Here is a 21,779-nt window from a genome sequence, read left to right as displayed (position 1 = left end):
AAAGACAAGGTCTCATTATGTAGCCCCAGCTGGGGTCAAACACAGGGATTGTCCTGCCTCTGGCTCCTGAGGGCATAGGCTACACAACTCAGTAAAGGAAGTGTTGTCAATGATGTGATCTGGTGCTGAGCAAATGCCTCTCAAGAGCAGCGAATGCTCTGTGGGGATCTCTCCACTGCCTTTAGAGCTAATAGGCTCAGCAACCTATTGTCGTATAAAGATGAAGCTGAGAATGTTTTTCTAGCTTTCAGGGGACTCTGAGTTAAAACCCCATCACCAAATCAACCACAGAAACCCAGAAAGACTGTTTTTCAGGCACTATTTCCTCTGACGCCCAGGAAGCAAGGGACATTGGTCAGATCCTTCCTCAAGTAACAGAACAGTCAAAGTGCGTGACTATTTTCCAACACCGCAGATAATTTCAAGACCTCAGGGTGACTAACAACACCGAAACAGTCCATAAATATTTGACAAGTCCTAAGAAATTCTAAATGGCTTTTAAAATCCAGTTGCAAACTTAATAGTTTTTAGTGAAAAGAATTTAAAGAATATAGTGGGTTTTTTTTTTAAATCACACTTAAAATGTATCTATTTGCTGGGTCCTGGGGGCACAAGCCTTTCTTTAGTCCCACCAACTAAGGGAGACAGAGGCAAGTAGAGCTCTGTTGGGAGCTGTGCCCTTAAAACCCTCCATTATTGACATTAATATTATAGTTAGTCTTCCAGTCTCTTGTCCTCCATTCTCTCCTAGGTGGTCCCCAACCTTCGCTGACTGCCCTTCAAGCCCGGGCAGAGCTCTAAGTTCAAGGACAGCCTGGTCTACAGAGTAAGTTCTAGGATAGACACAGCTACACAGAGAAACCCTGACTTGAAAAATTCCAAAATAATAACGGACTAAACAGATAAACTATGTCTATTTTTAATATGTGCTTTTTTTTTTAATTGGCCCCATTGTTGTTTAAGGCATTGTTGCTCACCCTGGCAGGTAACATTTGGAAGGGCTAGAGCAATGCAAAAACTGTAAAATTAAATAGACTATTTTTCAATATTTGTAAAAGCCTTAAATATTTTATGAAATATAAAAATAAAAATCAATACTCCAGAAGGATAAAGTGTGACCAATCTTTATCTGGATGCTGATAAGACCACAAATGAGTCTAAAAGCTTCAAGTGATTTTGTGTAAGAATTACGGCCTTCGGGGCCAGTGGCATGCTCAGAAAGTGGTTGCTCTTACTTTGCAAGCCTAATGACCAGAGCTCGATCCCTAAAATGCCTAAAGGAGGAGGAGGAGACTCAATATCAGGAAGTGGCTCTCTGTCCTCCAACCCCACAGTAATTAATTTTTTTAAATCTCACCTTCAATTTGCATAAATTGCTCCTCCAGCCTTACAGAGTAGGGCCGTGAAAGACCAGAACATCTGTCAAGGTCTTATCCCATCTGTGACTTTAACCCTTTAACTGCTGCCCGGGATGGAGAGCTGGTATCTCTATGCTTCCTTTTCCCCTCTATAAAGGGAGGTGGGCTTCAAGATGCTTTGTCTAGACTTCCATATGTTATTATGATTCTGACTTCAAATTCACCCTTTATGCAGGTCAAGGAAAGGCATAAATACAAACCAGCATCCAGCTGTGGAATCACGAAACTCAGGCCACCCATCACTGCCTGTCACTAGTCACAGGCACCAGGGATTTCATGTAAACCTCTGGCGATAGTCACGGTTTCTCCATTCTAAGCCTGCCTGCTGTAAGCACCTTCATTCTCATGGCTGCCACTACAACTCGAGAGTAATGGCCACCTTGTGAGTCTCCTCTGTTGTCTGTTTCTAGGAGTGAGTCACTGAGTTGCTGCAGAGGAGAGCTATTCCCTCCAGCAAGTTTTGAAACTCCGCCACAGGAAATTACACAGGACCCACACCTCTGCTACAAAACAGGTCTCTGTTTTGTAATGAATGTTTAGAGTGCTAGGACCAACCCTCAATGCAGGGCCCTCAAACCTCTGAAGAAGCCAGCTCTCTTCTTGGTGCTGTCCCAAGCTCTAAGATGTAAAACTGCACACCTTAAAGCCGACCTGTCTGTCTTTCTGGGCCATGAAAATTACTGGGGGGGAGAAAAGATGGAACAGTACACCCAGCACACATACACGAATACACAAACACACAAACACACACACAAACACACACACACAAACACACAAACACACACGCGAACACACAAAACACAAAACACACACAAAACACACAAACACACAAAACACAAACACACATAAAACACACAAACACACAAACACACAAACACACAAAACACAAACACACATAAAGCATACACACAAAACACACAAACACACACACACAAAACACACAAACACAAACACACACAAAACACACAAACACACAAACACACACAGAACACACAAACACACAAACACACACAGAACACACAAACACACAAACACACACAAAACACACAAACACACACACAAAACACACAAACACACACAAAACACAAACACACAAACACACACGCGAACACACAAAACACAAAACACAAACACACACAAAACACACAAACACACAAACACACAAAACACAAACACACATAAAGCATACACACAAAACACACAAACACACAAACACACACAAAACACACAAACACAAACACACACAAAACACACAAACACACAAACACACACAGAACACACAAACACACAAACACACACAGAACACACAAACACACAAACACACACAAAACACACAAACACACACACAAAACACACAAACACACACAAAACACAAACACACAAACACACACGCGAACACACAAAACACAAAACACAAACACACACAAAACACACAAACACACAAACACACAAAACACAAACACACATAAAGCATACACACAAAACACACAAACACACAAACACACACAAAACACACAAACACAAACACACACAAAACACACAAACACACAAACACACACAGAACACACAAACACACAAACACACACAAAACACACAAACACACAAACACACACACAAAACACACAAACACACACACAAAACACACAAAACACAAACACACAGAAAACACACAAACACACACACAAACACACAAAACACAAACACACATAAAGTATACACACAAACACACACACACAAAACACAAACACACACACAAACACACAAACACACAAACACACACACAAACACACACACAAAACACACACACACACACAAAACACAAACACACAAACACACACACACAAAACACAAACACACAAACACACACACAAACACACACACAAACACACACACAAAACACAAACACACAAACACACACACAAAACACAAACACACACACAAAAAACACAAACACACACAAAACACAAACACACACAAAACACACACACACAGGCACACACACACAAACACACAAAACACAAACACACATAAAGCAAACACACAAACACACACAAAACACACAAACACACATAAAGCACACACACAAACACACACAAACACACACAAAACACACAAACACACACACACACACACACACACACACACACACACGGATCACGGATTTAGGGTCACTTGGAAGAGTCATTAAAAGTAAGTATGTACTGCCTGTAGCCAAAATTTATAGAACAGAGAGTGACAGACAGAAACAGAGAGAGAGAAACACGACGCTGAGACTCAGAGGGAAGCTCCTTTGGCCCTAAGTGAATCAAGAAGCCAGTCTGCCCTTTTGAGGTGATGAGTCAGCCCTGATCAGAGCCTCACTCCTGGCAAACTGGCTAGAAGTTGCAAAGCTCAGACTACTTCCAAGCCAGTGAAGGATCAGCTTCAGCACAGCTGACCTGAATGAACCACCAGCGTCAGGAGGAAGTGAGCAGAGGACAGTGACATCATTCAAACTTCGAAACTTTGAGACTCATTTCCTGTCTCTTTCTATGCACTAGCTGGATGACTGCTCGGTGGCTTTGAAAGCACAGGATGTGGACGTGTGGTCTTTAAGGACTGAGTACCGTGTTGGCTCACCCTATTGTAAAGGACTCTGGCAGGGGTTGGGAGCATGCAACATGATCGCACTGACTTTTTCTTTTTCTTTTTCAAGTTTCCATTTCCAGAGTCTTAAGTAAACAGAAAGTGCTCAGGTGAATGGCTTGGCAGGGAGCAAGCCATTCTCACACTTTCTGTCTCAGAAGCACTGAATCGGACTCTATCCGGGGACAGCAAAATGGAATTTTTGTGCTCAGGTCTGGCTCTCTTTGTAGGTAGGGTTAGATTCTAGGACACTCAGTGCCATGACACTAACTTCACTATGGTTCTCCTGCTGTCTGTGAAGCCAGCAGGAATACTCTGCTCAAGACGCACGGATTACCAGTGTCTAAGCCCCTCATCGCTGACCTAACTCGCACAAAAGGAGCAAGGCTATTTGGCTTCTGTGGAGGGTCTCTGTCCACAGTAGCCTGGCCTTGCTGCTTTCGGACCTGTGAGGAAGTGGTGACAGGTGTTAGGGGCTGGGAGAAGAAACCTGGTCACATACAAACAGGAAGTGAAGCCAGAGAGAAGAGGGGGTCAGGTGGCAGAGCGGATTTGGTGTCTGGCAGTTGTGAGAAGCAGAAATACTTCCAAGTATGGCTAAATGTTTCCTGCAGAACCAAATCATTCCAAGTTACGACTACCCCTTAAAGCCAGCCTTATGATGTCACAGGCTCTTTTCCCAGCACCCACGGCAACCTTCTTACAGCAAAGTAGCTGTGGGCATGACAGAGACAATCATACACGGGATTCCTTGAGAAACAGGCTCTGAGACTACGATTGGTCTATAAGTAGGGGGATGGGCACAGAAACTAGCATTTCTATATAAAAGGTGAGGGGTGGGGCACAGAAGTTTTGAGAATGTCACCTTTAAAGGGAGGAGGGGAGCAGGACTGGGCAGAGTTGAATGATGGTGCCAACTCATCGTAGGGGTGGGGGGATCTGGAGCTAGACCGTCCTTTAAAGTTGGGTTGATTGGACGTAACAGGGCCTCACTCTATTTCCTGTCCCATACACTGCTCCCTAGATTTGGTAACACCCAAAGGAGGGTTATGTTCTCAGGCGAGGTGACATTCCATGAGGGTAATTCTGGGGAACATGATAACCACAAACAGCCCAGTGTTTGCCCTCTGTCTAACTGGCCATCTGGGTGGAGTCTAGAAGTCATTGAAATGAATGTTATTGATTATATAATCACAGACTGCAAAATACATAAGTACCTAGATGAAGGATGGAAAATAATTTCAAAACAGTCATTAAACTGATATGCTGGGGTAGTTAAAGATCCCTGCTGATAAGCCTGCAGCCATGAGTCGGATCCCAGGGACTTACATGGTAGAAAAAAACTGACTCCTACAGATAGTCCTTTGGCCCTCAATTCAATGCATGTCGTGCCCACTTCCTTTGCAAATTAATTAATTAATTAATTAATTAATTAATTAATTAAAAAATAAATTGTTACAACATTTAAAAAATTAATACTATAAATAATTTATTTTCTGCTTGTTTTTCAAAGTTGGACATGATGTTTTACACCTAAAATGCCAGCATACAGGAGGAAGGGGCCTGTGGGGTCGCTAGTTCAAGGCCAGTCTGGACTACATAGTGAGCTCCTGTCTCAACATCAGGGAGATATTACGTACATTTTCAACATTGCTACCAACAAGTGAAAAAGTGCAACAGGAAATGTAATTCGTGGCTTCAAAATGCCATGTTACATATCCACACAGCTGTAGTGAGTTCCAAGTCTGTGCTATCTGACCCAAAATACAGGAAACTTCCTTTCCTACAAATGCTAGGCACCTTTTAAACACTTGGAACACGGAAGATGCCTGTAACTCTAAGATAAGCATTTCATTAGTCCTATTTCACCGAAAACTTGGTGAAGCGATTTGAGATCTATATAGCAGGGAAGTGGTAGACCTGAGAGTTGACCCCGTGACTCTCCCCGATCCTGGCTCTTACATACTCCGATAACCTACGTCCATGTATTTCAAGTAGCCTTGACGTTTCCTCTCCACATCAGAAATTTACCTTCTGATTCGAGTTCTTAGGAAAAACATAACAGATAAAGCTGCCCATGTTAAGACTGTGCCAGAGGATTAAAAAAAAAAACAGCCTTCAAAGATCTGCTTTAAAGACTTTTCATATTTAAAAGCATTTAGATGCCAAGGCAGATCGGAGGCGTACAGCTTTCAACTCCAAACAGGAGGCTTCACAGATACCTATTTGAAGGTATCTCTCTAGCCAAAGCTTTACTCTTCCTAGAAACTTAAGACAAAAAATTGCTTTCAAGCTAATTCCCTAGGGACTGCTTCTCATCTTCTGGGGGAAAGATAATTCAGCTGAAATTCATTAGCATTTCCCTCCATCCATCCTCCTTTTTAGAAGCAGAAATACAGTTTATTGAGAAAGAACACACTCCCAATAATGAGGGTGGGCTAGTGGGTCCAGGGTAAAGCCCCAAAACATAATTAGCATTTGGAAAGCTATCAACAAAAGAACAACAAATTTCTAGATTCAAAGCTTTCAGTCTTAAAAAAAAAAAAAATGTCTGACAACAGCCGCAAAAATGTCCCCTTTCATCCAAGAATGGTCACAGTCTTTATAAGCCAAGCTCTTCAGATGCACAAGTAAATTGTCTCAAAAGATACTTCACTGGAGAGGGGGATGCATTTTCAAAGTACAAAAAAACTCTTTTCTACCTATTCATACAAATTCTGACCAGCTTTTTTTTTTTTTTTTTTTTTTTTTTTTTTTTTTTTTTTTTTGGTTCTTTTTTTCGGAGCTGGGGACCGAACCCAGGGCCTTGTGCTTCCTAGGTAAGCGCTCTACCACTGAGCTAAATCCCCAGCCCCCTGACCAGCTTTTAATGTCACAACCAAGTAGTGTACGGGCGATGCTAAGGTCCCGTTCCCCAATTGGTTCTAGGGGTGGTTCCACTGCTAAGGTCCTGTTCCCCTATCGGTTCTTGATCTGTCAGTAAAGAAAGCCATGGGCCAATTGCTGGGAGGCTAGAGGACCAGGTGGGAGGCAAGCAGAAGGACACAGGGGAGAGGGACAGAGTTTGGCCATCCTTCTGATAGAGAAGGGTTGAAGAGCCATGTGAGATCTCAAAATGGAGTGGCTACAAAGGCTGCTCCTATAGCAGGGTGGTTAGGAGCATTTAGCAGGGGCTAGCTGGGACTAGTCACTAAAGTTTAAGACAGGTGGGAGGTATGGAGCTAAGATTAATGAGGAAAACTCTACTTCCCCACTGCCTTGTCACTTGCAAGAGGGTCAGCTTCTGACCACTAAGGGGGATGTGTCTGAACACAAGAGATCTCCCCTTCATGGGAGAAAAATTCCTTTTCATGGTGATGGAACCCAGAGCTTTACATACATACTCCGTCTACTGCTATACTTAGACTTCCAGGCCTAAGAATGCCCTCTTTCCCCTTTGGTCAATGACTTGCTGGCTAAGACACAGATATCTTTGGCACCCAATCTTATCCATTGGTTGTTTATTCAAACTGCAGGTGTAAAAAAAGAAAAAGAAAAAGTCACTTTCAAAAACTAGGTCAAGAATTTAAAAACTAGAACTGTGGATGTGTTTCAGTTGGGAAAGTGCTTGCCTGGCATGCACAGGGCCCTGTGTCAGCCCTCCAGCAGCATCGAATAAATGTGGTCCTACATGCCTGTGATCTCAGCAAAACGACTGGAAGTTCAAAGTCATTCCCAGGTATTCATCAAGTGTGGGGTCAGCCTGGGCTATATGAGACTCTGTCTCAGTATCTAGATCAATGATTCTCAGCCTTCCTAATGCTGAAACACTTTAATATAGTTCCTCATGTTGTGCTGACCCCCAGCCATAAAATTATTTTGTTGCTACTTTGTAACTGAAATTTTGCTACTGTGACAAACCATAGTGTAAATATCTGTGGTTTCCCATGGTCCTAGGTGACCCCTGTGAAAGGGTTGTTTGACCGCCCCCCAGATGGGTCTCCATCCACAAGTTGAGAACTTCTGATCTAGGTCTTATTAGTTTCCCAACTTAACATTCTGCTAAGGGTATTTATTCATTGACTAGAACCCAAGGAGATTGACAGTTAAACAGAAATAAATAAACACATGTTCCCTGACTCCTTCAACCCACACAGCTCTACCATCCATGGCACTGCTCTATGTCCCCTCAAATTCCCAGGCCCTTCTTCTAACCCTGCCCTACACATGACACTGTTAACATCTGCAGCCAAAATAAAGCGTCTCACTGTGGACAGAAACAACATAGATGAAGTCACGAGCTGATAGGACTTATTCCGTATCAGATTTAACGTTGGGACTTTTTAAAAGAGTTCCAAAAGGAGCTAACATGGGTGGGTCTCTCAGCTTCAGCCGGACTTGTTACCATTGTTCACATGCAAAGGAAACTCCTTTAATATGCACTGCTTGCTTCTTAACCACCACTAAGGAAAAAATATGAAATGAAAACTTTGGCTTGATTCATCCAGGATCAGAGAATCTTTGCTTGTTTAATGAGCACACCCGTTCTGAGAGAACCTCATGCACATTTATTCTCTGACCTTGGGACAAAGCAGATCCAAATGGATTGCTGCTGAGAAAGTGCCACTCAGGAAGGTCCCAGTACTCAGCCTGTCCCTCAATGTCTCAGGAAACGGGAAAGCAAGGAAACAGGGAAGCAAGGGAAACCACCCCCAGAGCCCTAAGCTCTGCGTCTTTTCTCCTTTCCTTTACTGAATTAATAAATCTTTTTTTTTATTTCATTTATTTATTATATATGAGTACATTGTAGCTGTCTTCAGACACACCAGAAGAGGGCATCAGATCTCATTACAGATGGTTGTGAGCCACCATGTGGTTGCTGGGATTTGAACTCAGGACCTCGGGAAGAACAGTCGGTGCTCTTAACCACTGAGCCATCTCTCCAGCCCTCCTTTACTGAATTAGTGAGACGGCTGTGTGGGAGGCTGCCAACACGAACTCAAGGACAAAAAGTTCAATTTCCAGATGGGACATTCCTTTTCATTTCATTTTATATTTCTTGTTTCAAGGGTGGATTCTTTTTTTTTAATGGACCTGCCCCTATGATCTCTTTCTTGGGGTAAAAGTATTTTCAGACTTGATTAAAGATGAAATCTCCTTATCTCCTAGTGCTTCGGATGGTTTATATCATTTTCTTACAGGTCGAATAAAGCCATCAAGTGCACCTGTAATTTGTTTTGTTTCGCATGTTTAATTTTCTAACCACTGAGATTTCACAGCTTAATGTCAGGAGAAAGTCTTGGAGAGGGTCAGCTTAACATATCATTGCCGATACAGGGCTATGAAAATTCTAGCAACTAAGATGTTTTGATGTTTGGGGATCTTTTGGGGGAGGGGGTGTTTTGTTTTGTTTTTTCAGTGATTTTGGCTTTTTGTTTTGTTTTAGCAATGTGATGACCTAGTTCTATATATAAGCCAATAACAGACATGTCTAAAAAACAAACAAACAAAAAAACCCATTTTCTCACAACAGACCCAGTAGTTCACCACATTATCAAGCCAGTCATCACACCCCAGATTTTCAAGTTCCAACCCTCCCTTCCCCCCCTCGGCAACTTTTCAATTAAATCTTAATTTCAAGTCATTTGGTACGACCTTTACTATCCTGATAATACATAAACTTAGAGAGAAAGTGAGGCAGCTGGGAGTAGCTGGCAGTTAACGGGCTGAATGATTTGCTTGCATAGACTACAGTACTGAGTGCTTGCACCCTATCAGAAAGTCCAGAATTAGCCCCTAGGAAGCCACATCAGACTGGGAAATGTGTCAACATGGCTCTTGGGGGCTGCCCCACATACATGCTGTTTTAAACCTTTGGCAGAATATTTCTGCAACTACAAATCAGGCAGCCTGGAAGGTGAGAATTCACTCAGGTTTTCCTGTTTTGAGTTACAACCCTCCCCTTCCCAAATCCCTGCAACTTTCCAACTAAATTATGAATTCAAAATTACAGCACCTGTCTCGCTGGATCTTTCTGTACAGAAGGTTAAAAAAAAAAAAGACCTTATTTCGTAAAGCCAGCGTTCCAGTTTAGATGCTAGAAGATACTGAGAAAGGGTCAGGGCAAACAGTTAGCAGTCAGGCAGTGAGGAAGTGACTTTCAATCCCTAGAGACTTTGGTATTATCTGGGACTGCTTCTCCACTGAAGTGGCAGTAGTGTCTGCCTTTGTGAATCTTGACTGTCCCTTTGATTTTTACACAGTGGAGGGTTTGTTCTACCTTTAAAAGCACATCCTCTCCCTCCACCCCCCGCAACATCCTGACTGTTAAACAAGAGTTTATTTTCTTACTGACAACCTCGAGCCGTGGTTCTCAACCTTCCCAATGCTGTGACCCTTTAATAGAGTTCCTCACGTTGTGATGTTGCTGTGAGTCCCCAGTCATTGCCAGTTCCTAACAGTGACTTTGCAGTTACGAATCATAATGAAGATAGGTAACCTCTGTGTTGTCCCTCAAAGGGGTCAAGACCCCACAGGTTGAGAACCACTGATCTCAGCTTCTCTAGTCTTTCCTTCCTAATGGGGAATTTAGTCACCTAATCAAAACAGGGAAGGCCCAGTCATCCCCCAGAGCCATAAAGAGACAAGTGTGGCCTTTCTCTGCCCAGTCTTATTTTCAGAATGAAATTTAAAATGTTATGGTTCCCAGTCAGTCCTTTTGAAATATTTGCAAATCCCCTTCAGAGTGCATCTATGACAAAGTAAAAGGCTAGGCTAGGAAAATGTGGCCCAAGCTGAGTATGCAGAGATCTGGGTGAAGGGTATGGGATTCTGAACAGGGGTAAAAATACTCTCAGGTGGAGCACCCCATAATTTTAAAATTGAAACATTAATACTCACAATCAAAATTACTTTTGGGGGTGGGGGTGGTGTGCTAGGATTGAATCCCAGGGGCACTTGAGCCCAGCTCTAGGCTCCAAAAGGACTCTCTGCTTTCCTCTCGTAGTAGTAAGTTCCCCTCACAGCAGACTCCATTCACCACATCGTCCAGACAGTGGATCACGCCTCCGGCTGGGCAGTATTTAAATGTTTTAAAATCTAGTGTCATTCTTACTGATTTCTTCCTAGAAAAGCATGATCTCAACCACCAGGTTTTCATAATCATACCTTCCAACCCATTAGCTTATTAAAAGAAAACATCTGCACACACTACACATCTATGAAAGAGACTCTAAAAAGTGAAAGTAATATCAGAATTTAATTTCAACTTCTTCAAATACAATGAAAAAGAGTCGACTTTATGAGAATGTTCTGGGGATGATGAATCCATTTTTCATGTTTGCCCCACTCCACCACTCTTCTTCCCCTTTTTCTTTTCCAAGATCAGGGCTTACTAGGAAATAGGTTTCTGAAAATAAAGTCTCTCTTTTTTTTTTTTTTTTTTTTTGGCGAGAAGGGGAAGAGGAGGTGGCCTACATTCAGAAATGTCTTAGAATAGGCATTAAAAAAACATAAATAATCATAAACCAAAATACATTAAAATAAAATTACAGTACATAAATTGCTCCTACAAGGTCCATTACGTTAGGTGATCCTTCCAAAGGTTCATAAATAGTCATCTTGACTCAAAATCGCTTCCTGCACTGTGATGAAGCTTACGCAGAAAAAACTACGAGGAACTGCAAGCGCGCGTTATCCGTAGGGTGATGTCCAAACTACTTGATCTGGCACAGGGCGGGGAGACTCCGTTGGTTTTGATCCAAGTGAACTTAAATAGTAATGCACTCTTCCCACTTCCCGAAGTCCTCAAAACCTGGAAAGGAAGAACACAGAATGAAATGGATGACTCAGAAGTCAAGACCCTGGTCCCTCCCGGCCAGGACAAAGGAGTGCCCAGAAGGACACCAGGTCCGCAGGCACACAATAAAGTAGCACTAAGGAGGATGGCAGTGAACTAGAGTGATCCAGTGCTGCGGGGTAGGTGGTCTATCCCCCGTGCCCAGCTCCCTGGTGAAATTCCTCCCGCTCTTCCTTCCCCGCCCGGCCTCTACAAGTTCCAGCCTGCCTATCTTTTTGCCACCTCTCCACAAACTTGAAACGATTTCTTTTTACTTTGCTTCGGAAGCGGAACCGGTCAACAAGCTTTCCTCTCTTCCCAACAGTCATGCTGGCAGGTTTCTAGGAGTCCCAAGTTGCCAGGACCTTACCTTGAGTGGCCCGGGTGCCGCCCTCTTCAGGCAGAGTTGGAGGTGCTGCGGAGAAGCCGGTGGCCCTGTGGCTGCGAGTGGAGAGGCTGGTGCGCATGCTGGAGTTGGTGTGGATGAGGGTGAGGGTGCGGGTGCGGGTGCGGGTGCGGGTGCGAGTGCGCGTGAGGGTGAGGGTAAAGATGAGGATGCGGGTGCGGGTAGGAGTGGAGCTGTTGGGGCTGGGGCTGCTGCTGGGGTTGGGGCTGAGGTTGGGGTTGGGGTTGGGGTTGAGGCTGGATCTGCGGCTGGGGCTGGGGTTGGATCTGCGGCTGGGGCTGGGGTTGGATCTGCTGCGTCTGCGGAGGCTGCTGCTGGACCAGGTGCTGCTGCTTCTGCCTCGTAGACTTGACCGCCAGTATGGCCTGACGATTTTTGTACTGCACCATCTGCAACGTGATCTCTGCGTTCCAGCCCTGGTCCTGGGGACACCGAAAGTCGATCTCTTTGCCCTCCGCCATCACCACAGTGAAGTACATATACTTGCCCTTGCGCTCCACGCAGTCTACAGTCTTCATATTGGAAAAGTGCAATTCCTTCAGCTTGGCTGGTGGCTCAAGGCTGGTGACGGCGGGGCCACTAGGTTGGGACGGTTCGGCTGTCCCCTGCCCGGGCTGTTGCTGCTGCTGTTGCTGCTGCTGATGTTGTACCTGCTTGGGCGGTATGAGCAGTAGCCCTTCCTCAGTGAGGATGCAGCACTTTTTCTTCCAGAGCTGCAGCAGCCCGTCGCTTCGCTTTTCCAGCACTCCTTCCTTCAGCGCCTTGCAACCGCTGCTCTCCAGCATCCTTCCGGCATAAGGGGTGCTGCTGCTCCGCTCGGCCTTTAGGCTTCCAGACGCTCCGGCTGGGGGTAGCAGTAGCAGCCGTGCGCTGTCCTCGCTCCAGCGGCTTCCGCGGCCGCCTGCCCGGAGCGCACAGAGAAGGCTGACTCGCAGGAGACAGAGCGGTGGCGGTGGCGGCGGTGGCTCGGGGTCCCGGCAGAGGGACAGGCGAGTCCTGACCCGCCACAAGATCCCGGAGCCGTGAGCGGGCTGCTCTCTGCCGTCTTCCGCGGAGCGCTCACTGAAGGGCACTGGCCGGGGCCCCTCGCAGCGCTTTTCAATGGGCCACCCTCCCCACCCCCGAGTGACACCCAGCGGAAAAGGCGGCTCCTGGCTCCCGCGCCGCGGGGGAAAACCCAGCTCCGAGAGGCGCTCGGCAGCCGGCGTACGCCTCATTAACTTGGGGCCTTCCCAGTGCCCGCCGTGGACACGCCCCCGCCGCTGGCTCCGCCCCCGCCGCTGGCTCCGCCCCCGCCGCTGGCTCCGCCCCCGCCGGCTCCGCCCCGCCGCCCACGGCCTCCCGCGCCGCCTGGAAGCCGGGCTCCGGAAACTCTTGGCGGCTCCACGCGGTCGCTGAGGTCGCCGCGGCTGCCGGGCGGCGACTGCCGACGCCCAGAGGGCGCCGAAAGGCCAACCCCACAGTCCCGCCCTTCCCAGGCGGGTGGGCTCTCCGCTGCGGGGGCGAGTAGCAGATCCAGGCAGGCCTGGGGAGCCATCCCTGGGGTTAGCGCGGAGCCGGTTCCAGACCAAGGCATAAAACTTAGGGAACCCAGTTCCATAGTGTGCATTTCCCCCCATACCTATGTAAACACCTCAGGGAACAAAGCCCAAGTGTGCTTCGAGCTTTTTTCAGTCATTAAATAATCCTTCCTGGAGAAATTAGCAAAGTCAAAACAATAAAGCTGAGGATTTGATGTAGTGGCAGGAAAAGAAGGGTGGACTCGCTCCAGGTATATATTCTTGACTTCCTTTTCCAACACAGGGCACAGGCAAAATAGCCAGACTCACCAAGCTCTCGTGGTTTTATTTGTTGGGGGGAGGGGGTGTTTGTTTTGCTTTGTTGGTTTTCGTGTTTATATTTTGCTTGTGTGTATACATTACATAGTACGTATATTGTATGTGAATGCAGGTCAGAAATCAGCAGGTCCCTGGAACCGGTAGTGACCCACCCTACAGGTTCTGGGAATTGAACGAGGGTCCTCTGCTAGGGCTGCAATTTCTCTAGCTCCTCAGGTTTCCTTTCAGATCAGACCTTGCAGTCAGTCCATAGCAGTGGCAGGGTAGGCAGTTGTCCAGTACTGGGAGATCCCACACATAAGCCTTGGCGAATATCCTATAAACACCTATGGGTATCTGACTCTGGGAAGGTCCTAGTCCCAGTCTTGCATTTAAACCTTTCAGACACTGCTTCCTGATAAGGTAGAATAAAAGGCATGGATAATAGTCTCCAGTTTGAGGGGTTGGGGATTTAGCTCAGTGGTAGAGCGCAAGGCCCTGGGTTCGGTCCCCAGCTCCGAAAAAAAAAAAAAAAAAAAAGAAAAATAGTCTCCAGTTTAGGAAAATAACCTCTAAGTCTTCTCTCATAATAAAGAGATAGGATAAAACAGTCTCGGTCAAACAAGGGCTGCTGCCACACTGCGAGAAGTCAAGAATCCAATTGAAGAAAATGGAGAGGATGAATTACGCACATGTTTTTGTGTGTCCTGCTAAGAAATTCGAACTTAATCTGAGAGCTAGCAGAAGAGTCCCTTTAAAAATAGGTTTTTTCTTTTCTTTTTTTCCCCATCTTTATTAACTTGAGTATTTATTTACATTTCGAATGTTATTCCCTTTCCCCGCTTCCGGGCCAACATCCCCCTAACCCCTCCCCCTCCCCTTCTATATGGCCTTCCCCTCCCCATCCTCCCCCCATTACCACCCTTCCCCCAACAATCACGTTCACTGGGTGTTCAGTCTTGGCAGGACCAAGGGCTTCCCCTTCCACTGGTGCCCTTACTAGGCTTTATTCATTGCTACCTATGCAGTTGGAGCCCAGGGTCAGTCCATGTATAGTCTTTGGGTAGTGGCTTAGTCCCTGGAAGCTCTGGTTGGTTGGCATTGTTGTTCATATGGGGTCTCAAGCCCCTTCAAGCTTTCAGTTCTTTCTCTGATTCCTTCAACTGGGATCCCGTTCTCAGTTCAGTGGTTTGCTGCTGGCATTCACCTATGTATTTGCCATATTCTGGCTGTGTCTCTCAGGAGAGATCTACATCCAGTTCCTGTCAGCCTGCACTTCTTTGCTTCATCCATCTTATCTAGTTTGGTGGCAGTATATGTATGGGCCACATGTGGGGCAAAAAACAGGGTTCTTGAACCTTCATTAAATAGTTCATTAAAGGTTCTGATCAAATGGACCAGTTCAAAAATAACTTTAAATGAGTTTTAAATTTGGCTTGTATTTCAGGGCTTTTTCAATGCTTTTTTTTTTTAAATCCAAAAAAGGAAAGATTTCTCTTTTTTTAGATTTATTTATTATATGAGTACACCATAGTTGTCTTCACACACACCAGAAGAGGGCATCAGATCTGATTACAGATGGTTATGAGCCACCGTGTGGTTGCTAGGATTTGAACTCAGGACCTCTGGAACAGCAGTCAGTGCTCTTAACCACTGAGCCATGTCTCCAGCCCAAGTAAAGATTTCTAATGTGATTATGCATTAACAATATCTTGGTGCATACCAAGAATAGATTTGTAATTCTGATTATTAACCACCTTAGTTTCCCCTACCTCTGTAGGACAGGTCAGCATGTCGGAGTTCCTACGCTGCCAGCTGTTTGTCTTTTTCAGCAGAATGGCATTCTCTGACCGTAAACCAGGTACAGCTGTGTGGCAGACACATACTGGTTTTCCATCGGCAAAACACTGGACTGTGAACTGTAGCCCGGCTTTTCAGAGAAACTAGGCACTGTCTTCCCAAAATACTTGCAAATGCCCAGTCATCATTGCTTTCAAACGTGCCTATTTCATTCTGACTAAAGACTTTTAAACTCCCTGTTTCCCTCTGCCTGTTTCACTAAGTGCACATTGACCACAATGAGTTTGATTGGAAATTTAAGTTTCAGAATTTTGTAGATTGAAATTCTGCTCAATTGATTGCAACAGCCACCTCATTTAATTGGCTATAGCGACCTTTTTCTTTTCCTAAAGAAAAAAACAAACAACAAAAACAACAACAACAAAAAAGATAAATCATCAGAACAATGAAGGAAACAATCATTAAAATGTTTTACTTTACATAATGGCTCATTCAACTTGTCTTTAAGGACACTGTCTGTTTTCCACCTGTCTTGTACATCCAAGTTAAATACTCAGTAACTCCTATAAAGATTGAGTTACAGAAAACGGGACAGAGGATATTTTACTTAAAAGGAGCCTGAAAAAAAAATTCTAACATTCTAGTTACAATGGAGGAATCACTAACCATACAAAACAACTTCTTGGATGGAACCGCTTTAGTAAGGGGCCCAGTAGCTCTTACCTAGAGCCTTAGGATTGAATTTCAGGGAAAATGTCTACTTGGGACACTCCCACTAAGGACTCCAAGTGCCCCATCTACATGGCAGTCGGGGAACGAGCGCCATCAGCACCCTGTACACTCATGTACAGCTCAAATGTGAAGGCACCTTCTTACACCAGTTTAGAGGTGAGGGAGGGGACCAAGGTGGGGTGTGGCTCTGTGCACAGCTGTGCTCTGCTGTAATCCTGAACCTTGTTTCCCAGTTTCCTGTGTCGAGATTTTCCTTTTAACTACTTCCAACACATGGCTCGTAAAGATTGCAGATGTGTTAAGCACACCTGCCTCTCAGCACTCTTCTCTATCAATACCTACCTATCAAACCCTTTATGCACATGGTTTATCTTTAAAATGAACTACAACATGCACTACACCTGACTCATATTATTCCCTAAGTCCATACACATCGAATCCACTGGGGTTGGCGATTTTCATTTGTTTGTTTTGAGCAATAGTTTTAGGAATCTACATGAGCATCCCAATGTCTGCAAAAGTAACAAGGTCTGATAAAATGGCTGAGGTTAAAGCTTCTGGCCTTGCAGACTGAGTGGCCTTGCCACTCTATTGTGTGCACAGGAAAGTTAAAAAGCTATTATACCATGAAATTATCAGGTTTTGTGTTTAAAACGCAAATAATCCCAGCTACATGGGTATATTTCTCAGCCACTTCCTAGTTTTCTGGAAAAAAGAACTTCAAAAATCCTTAATTTTAACTTCTAGAAGTTAATTTTTTTTTAAATTTATTTTTTTTTAAGATTTTATTTTATTGTATATGAGTACACTGTAACTGCCTTCAGATGCACCAGAAGAGGGCATCAGATCTCATTACAGATGGTTGTAAGCCACCATGTGGTTGCTGGGATTTGAACTCAGGACCTCAGGAAGAGCAGTCGGTGCTCTTAACCACTGAGCCATCTCTCCAGCCCTAGAAGTTAATTTTTAATAGACTTCCCAGGTCTACAGCTTTTTGCAATACAAACTGGTGAGCTATTGCCCCCTAGTGACCAACTTGTGTAGCACACCTAAGTGTCTCTAGAATAAATCCTCAAGTACTGTAGGTTGCAGATCCAAGATCACTTTACAGCACCTACAGAGGTTTGCTCTCTGGCCAACACCCGCCCAGCCAGCATTCTGTTTATGGGACAAGCAGTGCACATACCCACTCCATCCCCCATTTTTCTTACGCTGAGTATGGGACCTAGGGCCTTGTAGAAACTCAGCAAGTACTCCACTAGGTAGCCAACATCTCCAGCCCAACACCTGGCCAGACCCAGGAACTACACATTTTTTACCTTCTTTCTCTACCCCCCATGAGACTCCAATCCCTAGCCCCAGCTCCTGCAAACTTGCCTTTCGGTTTCACTCTTCCCAGGCAATCCTTCAAATGGGTTGGGTAGATGAAAATGAAAGTGTGTTTGCACACCATCAGATATCCTCACCATCAGATATCCTCACCATCAGATATTCTGAAACTGGAGTGGCAGGTAGCTGACTTGAATCCTGGGAAGCACAGCATCCAAACCCCTCCAAGCCATGTTAACTCCACTCCCTTTCCCAAATCCTGCAGCCTTTTGTCACTCAAAGCAGTTTAGATTCCACCTTAGGCTGGGGCTAATTCCTTCCTAATTTTACTTCCCATCACCCTTTGACCAGAACTGGCATGTCTCTATATGCAGCACTCCCGGAGGAAGAGACCTGCAAGCTAACTAACCTGGTCTATGTAGTGAGTCCCAGGCCAGTGAGACCTACACAATGGGAATTTCCTCTAAATAAAATGCAAGTTAACAAATTGCACTTCACTAAACACCAAGTAACTATTTAAGCCTTCTTCAATCTAAATGACGGCAGCTATTGCTGTCACTGTAAATTCTATTCCAATTCATATCAGAATCTACTGAATGTGTGTGTGTGTCCAACTAAACTATAACCTCGCCATAATGCTGGAAACACCAAATGCGAAGTCCAAAATCACACTGGACAGAGTAGGCATCTCAGTTTTGCTCTATACCTCAAAGGTGATGTGACTCCATCGATGTCAGGCTAAAGATAGGACAGTAGAATTGACGTTATTTCCTTTCTGTCTTCTCAGGATAAGACCAAAGACCAAAGAAAACACACACAAACAGTCTAAATCGAGGTCACCTTAAAGATGAAGGTAGCAAACATGAAAAGCTTTCAACGGGGCCATGGCTTTGCCATTACCTAGTCTAGTAGTATTTACGTGTACCTACACACCTGTTATCTAGCAAGCCTTTGAAACCACTAAAAACACCTGAGTTCTTCCAACGTATGCTCAAAGTCAAACAACCAAGTTTAAGTATACTTCTGTTAATAAAACTTCTATGGTTACATCAGGTTCTAGATATATTTTACTACTGCTCATGTCTTAATACAAAGTAGACTCTTCCTAACAAATGGGAGCTGGACTCAAAAACCCAAGTTTAATCATGTTACCCACTTATGACATATTCTTATACCTGGCCATTAAAAGCATTATCACACGGATTATTCAGGTTTGCATAATTTTGTCTTTCTCATCCTCATCCTTCCAACAAAGGAACTTCCTAGATGTCAACAGATTTATTGGGAAGGGAGGAATACAGCAGTCTGTGTTTGTAATGTTCTATCCTACACCTTAAAATCACCCAAGAAAAAGCTTACCTACCACGCAAGCTTTTCTGCTGTTTTAAAGATTCATTTTACGGTTCTGAGGGGTGTCTGCCATCTCCCTTGGATGGGAGTTATGTAAAGACGCTGTGAAGGTGCTAGGAAGGGAACCAGGACCTTTGCAAAAGCAGCAAATGCCTCTTACTGAGCCATCCCTTCAGGCTCACCCAGGCTATATTTCTAAATAGTATTCCTTCCCCTACTCTTAAGAAGTGAGTTTTAAATGATACTCACCCAGCACTTCTAAGAAATTAAGGAGAGCTCTATGACCCTGGAAAACTTTAGGCCTCAATGTACTCAACTATACACAAAACCAAAAGTACTACCTATCAAGCCTGAGGTCATGTACTTAGAGAAACTAACTGAAGTTTCACGTTAGCATTTTAAAGTGTACCAACTGTAGCACAGGATGGGCTACAACCTAACATCGTGTGTGCTGAGACTGCAGGCTGTTCACCTTATCTGCACACCACTTTCCAGCTGTACTTTCACTTTCTGTCTTCAGTTCCCCATGTGCCTAGAACACTCCCCAGCTTTTTCCCCCTTCTTTATTGAATATTTTATGTATTTACATTTCAGTTATCCCATTCTCTCTCCCCCTGCTTGTATGAAGATACTCCCATTCTTGTATACCCTTTCCCACCTCAACACCCTGACATTCCCTACACTGGGGAAATGAGCCTTCACAGGACCAAGGGCTTCTGTCAGGCAATGACATCCTCTATTACATATGCAGCTGGAGTCATCAGTTCCTCCGTGTGTACTCTTTGGTTGGTGGCTTAGTCCCTGGGAACTCTAGGGGGTTCTGGTTAGTTGATAATGTTATTCTTCCTATGGGTGGCAAGCTCCTTCAAGTACTTCAGTCTTTTTCTAATTCCATTGGGGTCCCCATGCTCGGTCTGATGGTTAGCTGCAAGCATCCTCATCTGTATCAGTAAGGCTCTGGCAGAGCCTCCCAGGAGACATCCATATCAAACTCCTGTCAGTAAGCATCAGCAATAGTGACTGGGTTTGGTGGCTGCATATCAGATGAATCCCCAGGTGGGGCAGTCTGTGCTCCACTCTGTCACTGTATTTCCTCCCTCCCATGAGTTAAGCACCCACATTTTAGTCTTCCTTCTTGAGCTTCATATGTTGAGCTTTCTTGGGTTATCAGAGCTTTTGGGCTAATATCTACTTCTCAGTTGAGTGCTTACAGTGTTTGTTCTTTTGTGACTGGGTTACCTCATTCAGGATATTTTCTATTTCCATTCATTTGCCTACGAATTTCAGGTAGTCATTGTTTTTAATAGTTGAGTAGTACTCCATTGTGTAAAGGTACAATTTTGTGTCCATTCCTCTGCTGAAGGGCATCTGGGTTCTGGCTATTATAAACAAGGCTGCTATGAACTTAGTGGAGCCTATGTCCTTGTTTTATGTTGGAGCATCTTTTGGATATATGCACAGAAATGGTCCTCAGGTAGTACTAGGTCTAATTTTATGAGGAACCACCAGGCTGATTTCCATAGTGGTTGTACCAGCTTGCAACCCCAACAATGGAAGAGTGTTCCTCTTTCTCCATATCCATTCTGACTGGTGTGAGGTGGAATCTCAGGGCTGTTTTGATTTGCATTTCCCTAACAACTAAGGATGCTGAACATTTCTTTAAGTGCTCCTTGGGCATTGTTTAGCACTATATCCCAATTTTAGTAGGATTACTTGGTTCTCTGGAGTTCTTTTCTTTGTATATATTAAATATTAGCCCTCTATTGGACATATGATTGGTAAAGATCTTTTCCCAACCTGTTGGTTGCCTTTTGTCCTATTGACAGTGGCTGGATACAAAGTTAACTCTAATCAGTAGCCTTCCTCTACTCAAAGGATAAACAGGTTGAGAAAGAAATTAGGGAAACAACAGCCTTCACAATAGTCAAATATAAAACACCTTGGGGTGACTATAACCAAGCAAGTGAAAGACCTGTATGACACGAACTTCAAGTCCCTGAAGAAACTGAAGCTCTCAGAAGATGGAAAGATCTCCCATGCTCATTAATTGGCAGGATTAATATAGTAAAAATGGACATCTTGCCAAAAACAATCTACAGATTCAACGCAATCTCCATCAAAATTGCAAAGCAGTTCTTCAGTTAGAAAGAGCACTTTGCAAAGAGCATTTGCAAACTCAATTGGAATAACAAAAAAACCAGGATAGCTAAAATTATCCTCAATAAAAGAACTTCTGGGGGAATCACTATCCCTGACTTCATGCTGTATTACTGAGCAATAGTGATTAAAAACTGCATGGTATTGGTACAGAGACAGGCAGATGGACCAGTGGAAATACAAACAAACCCACACACCTATGGTCACTTGATCTTTGACAAAGAAGCTAAAACCATCCATCCAGTGGATAAAGGATAGCATTTTCAACAAATGGTGCTGGTTCAATTGGAGGTCAGCTTGTAGAAGAATGCAAATCAATCCACTCTTAC

General features: G+C 44.4%; 1 protein-coding gene across 1 annotated transcript; it reads right to left on the bottom strand.

The window, feature by feature from the left end:
• Positions 1-11,261: 11,261 nt before the first annotated feature.
• On the bottom strand, positions 11,262-13,483 carry Phlda1 (pleckstrin homology-like domain, family A, member 1). The gene is given in 2 exon segments (NM_017180.2): positions 11,262-11,835; positions 12,230-13,483. A coding segment is annotated over 1 exon segment (1,227 nt). The 5' UTR covers position 13,483; the 3' UTR covers positions 11,262-11,835; positions 12,230-12,255.
• Positions 13,484-21,779: the final 8,296 nt, after the last annotated feature.

The sequence above is a fragment of the Rattus norvegicus genome, chromosome 7, assembly GCF_021556685.1.
Source record: "Rattus norvegicus strain SHRSP/BbbUtx chromosome 7, alternate assembly SHRSP_T2T, whole genome shotgun sequence".
NCBI classification, from domain to species: domain Eukaryota; kingdom Metazoa; phylum Chordata; class Mammalia; order Rodentia; family Muridae; genus Rattus; species Rattus norvegicus.
Note: the sequence above shows the minus strand (reverse complement) of the source record. Positions and strands in the feature narration are given on the sequence as shown.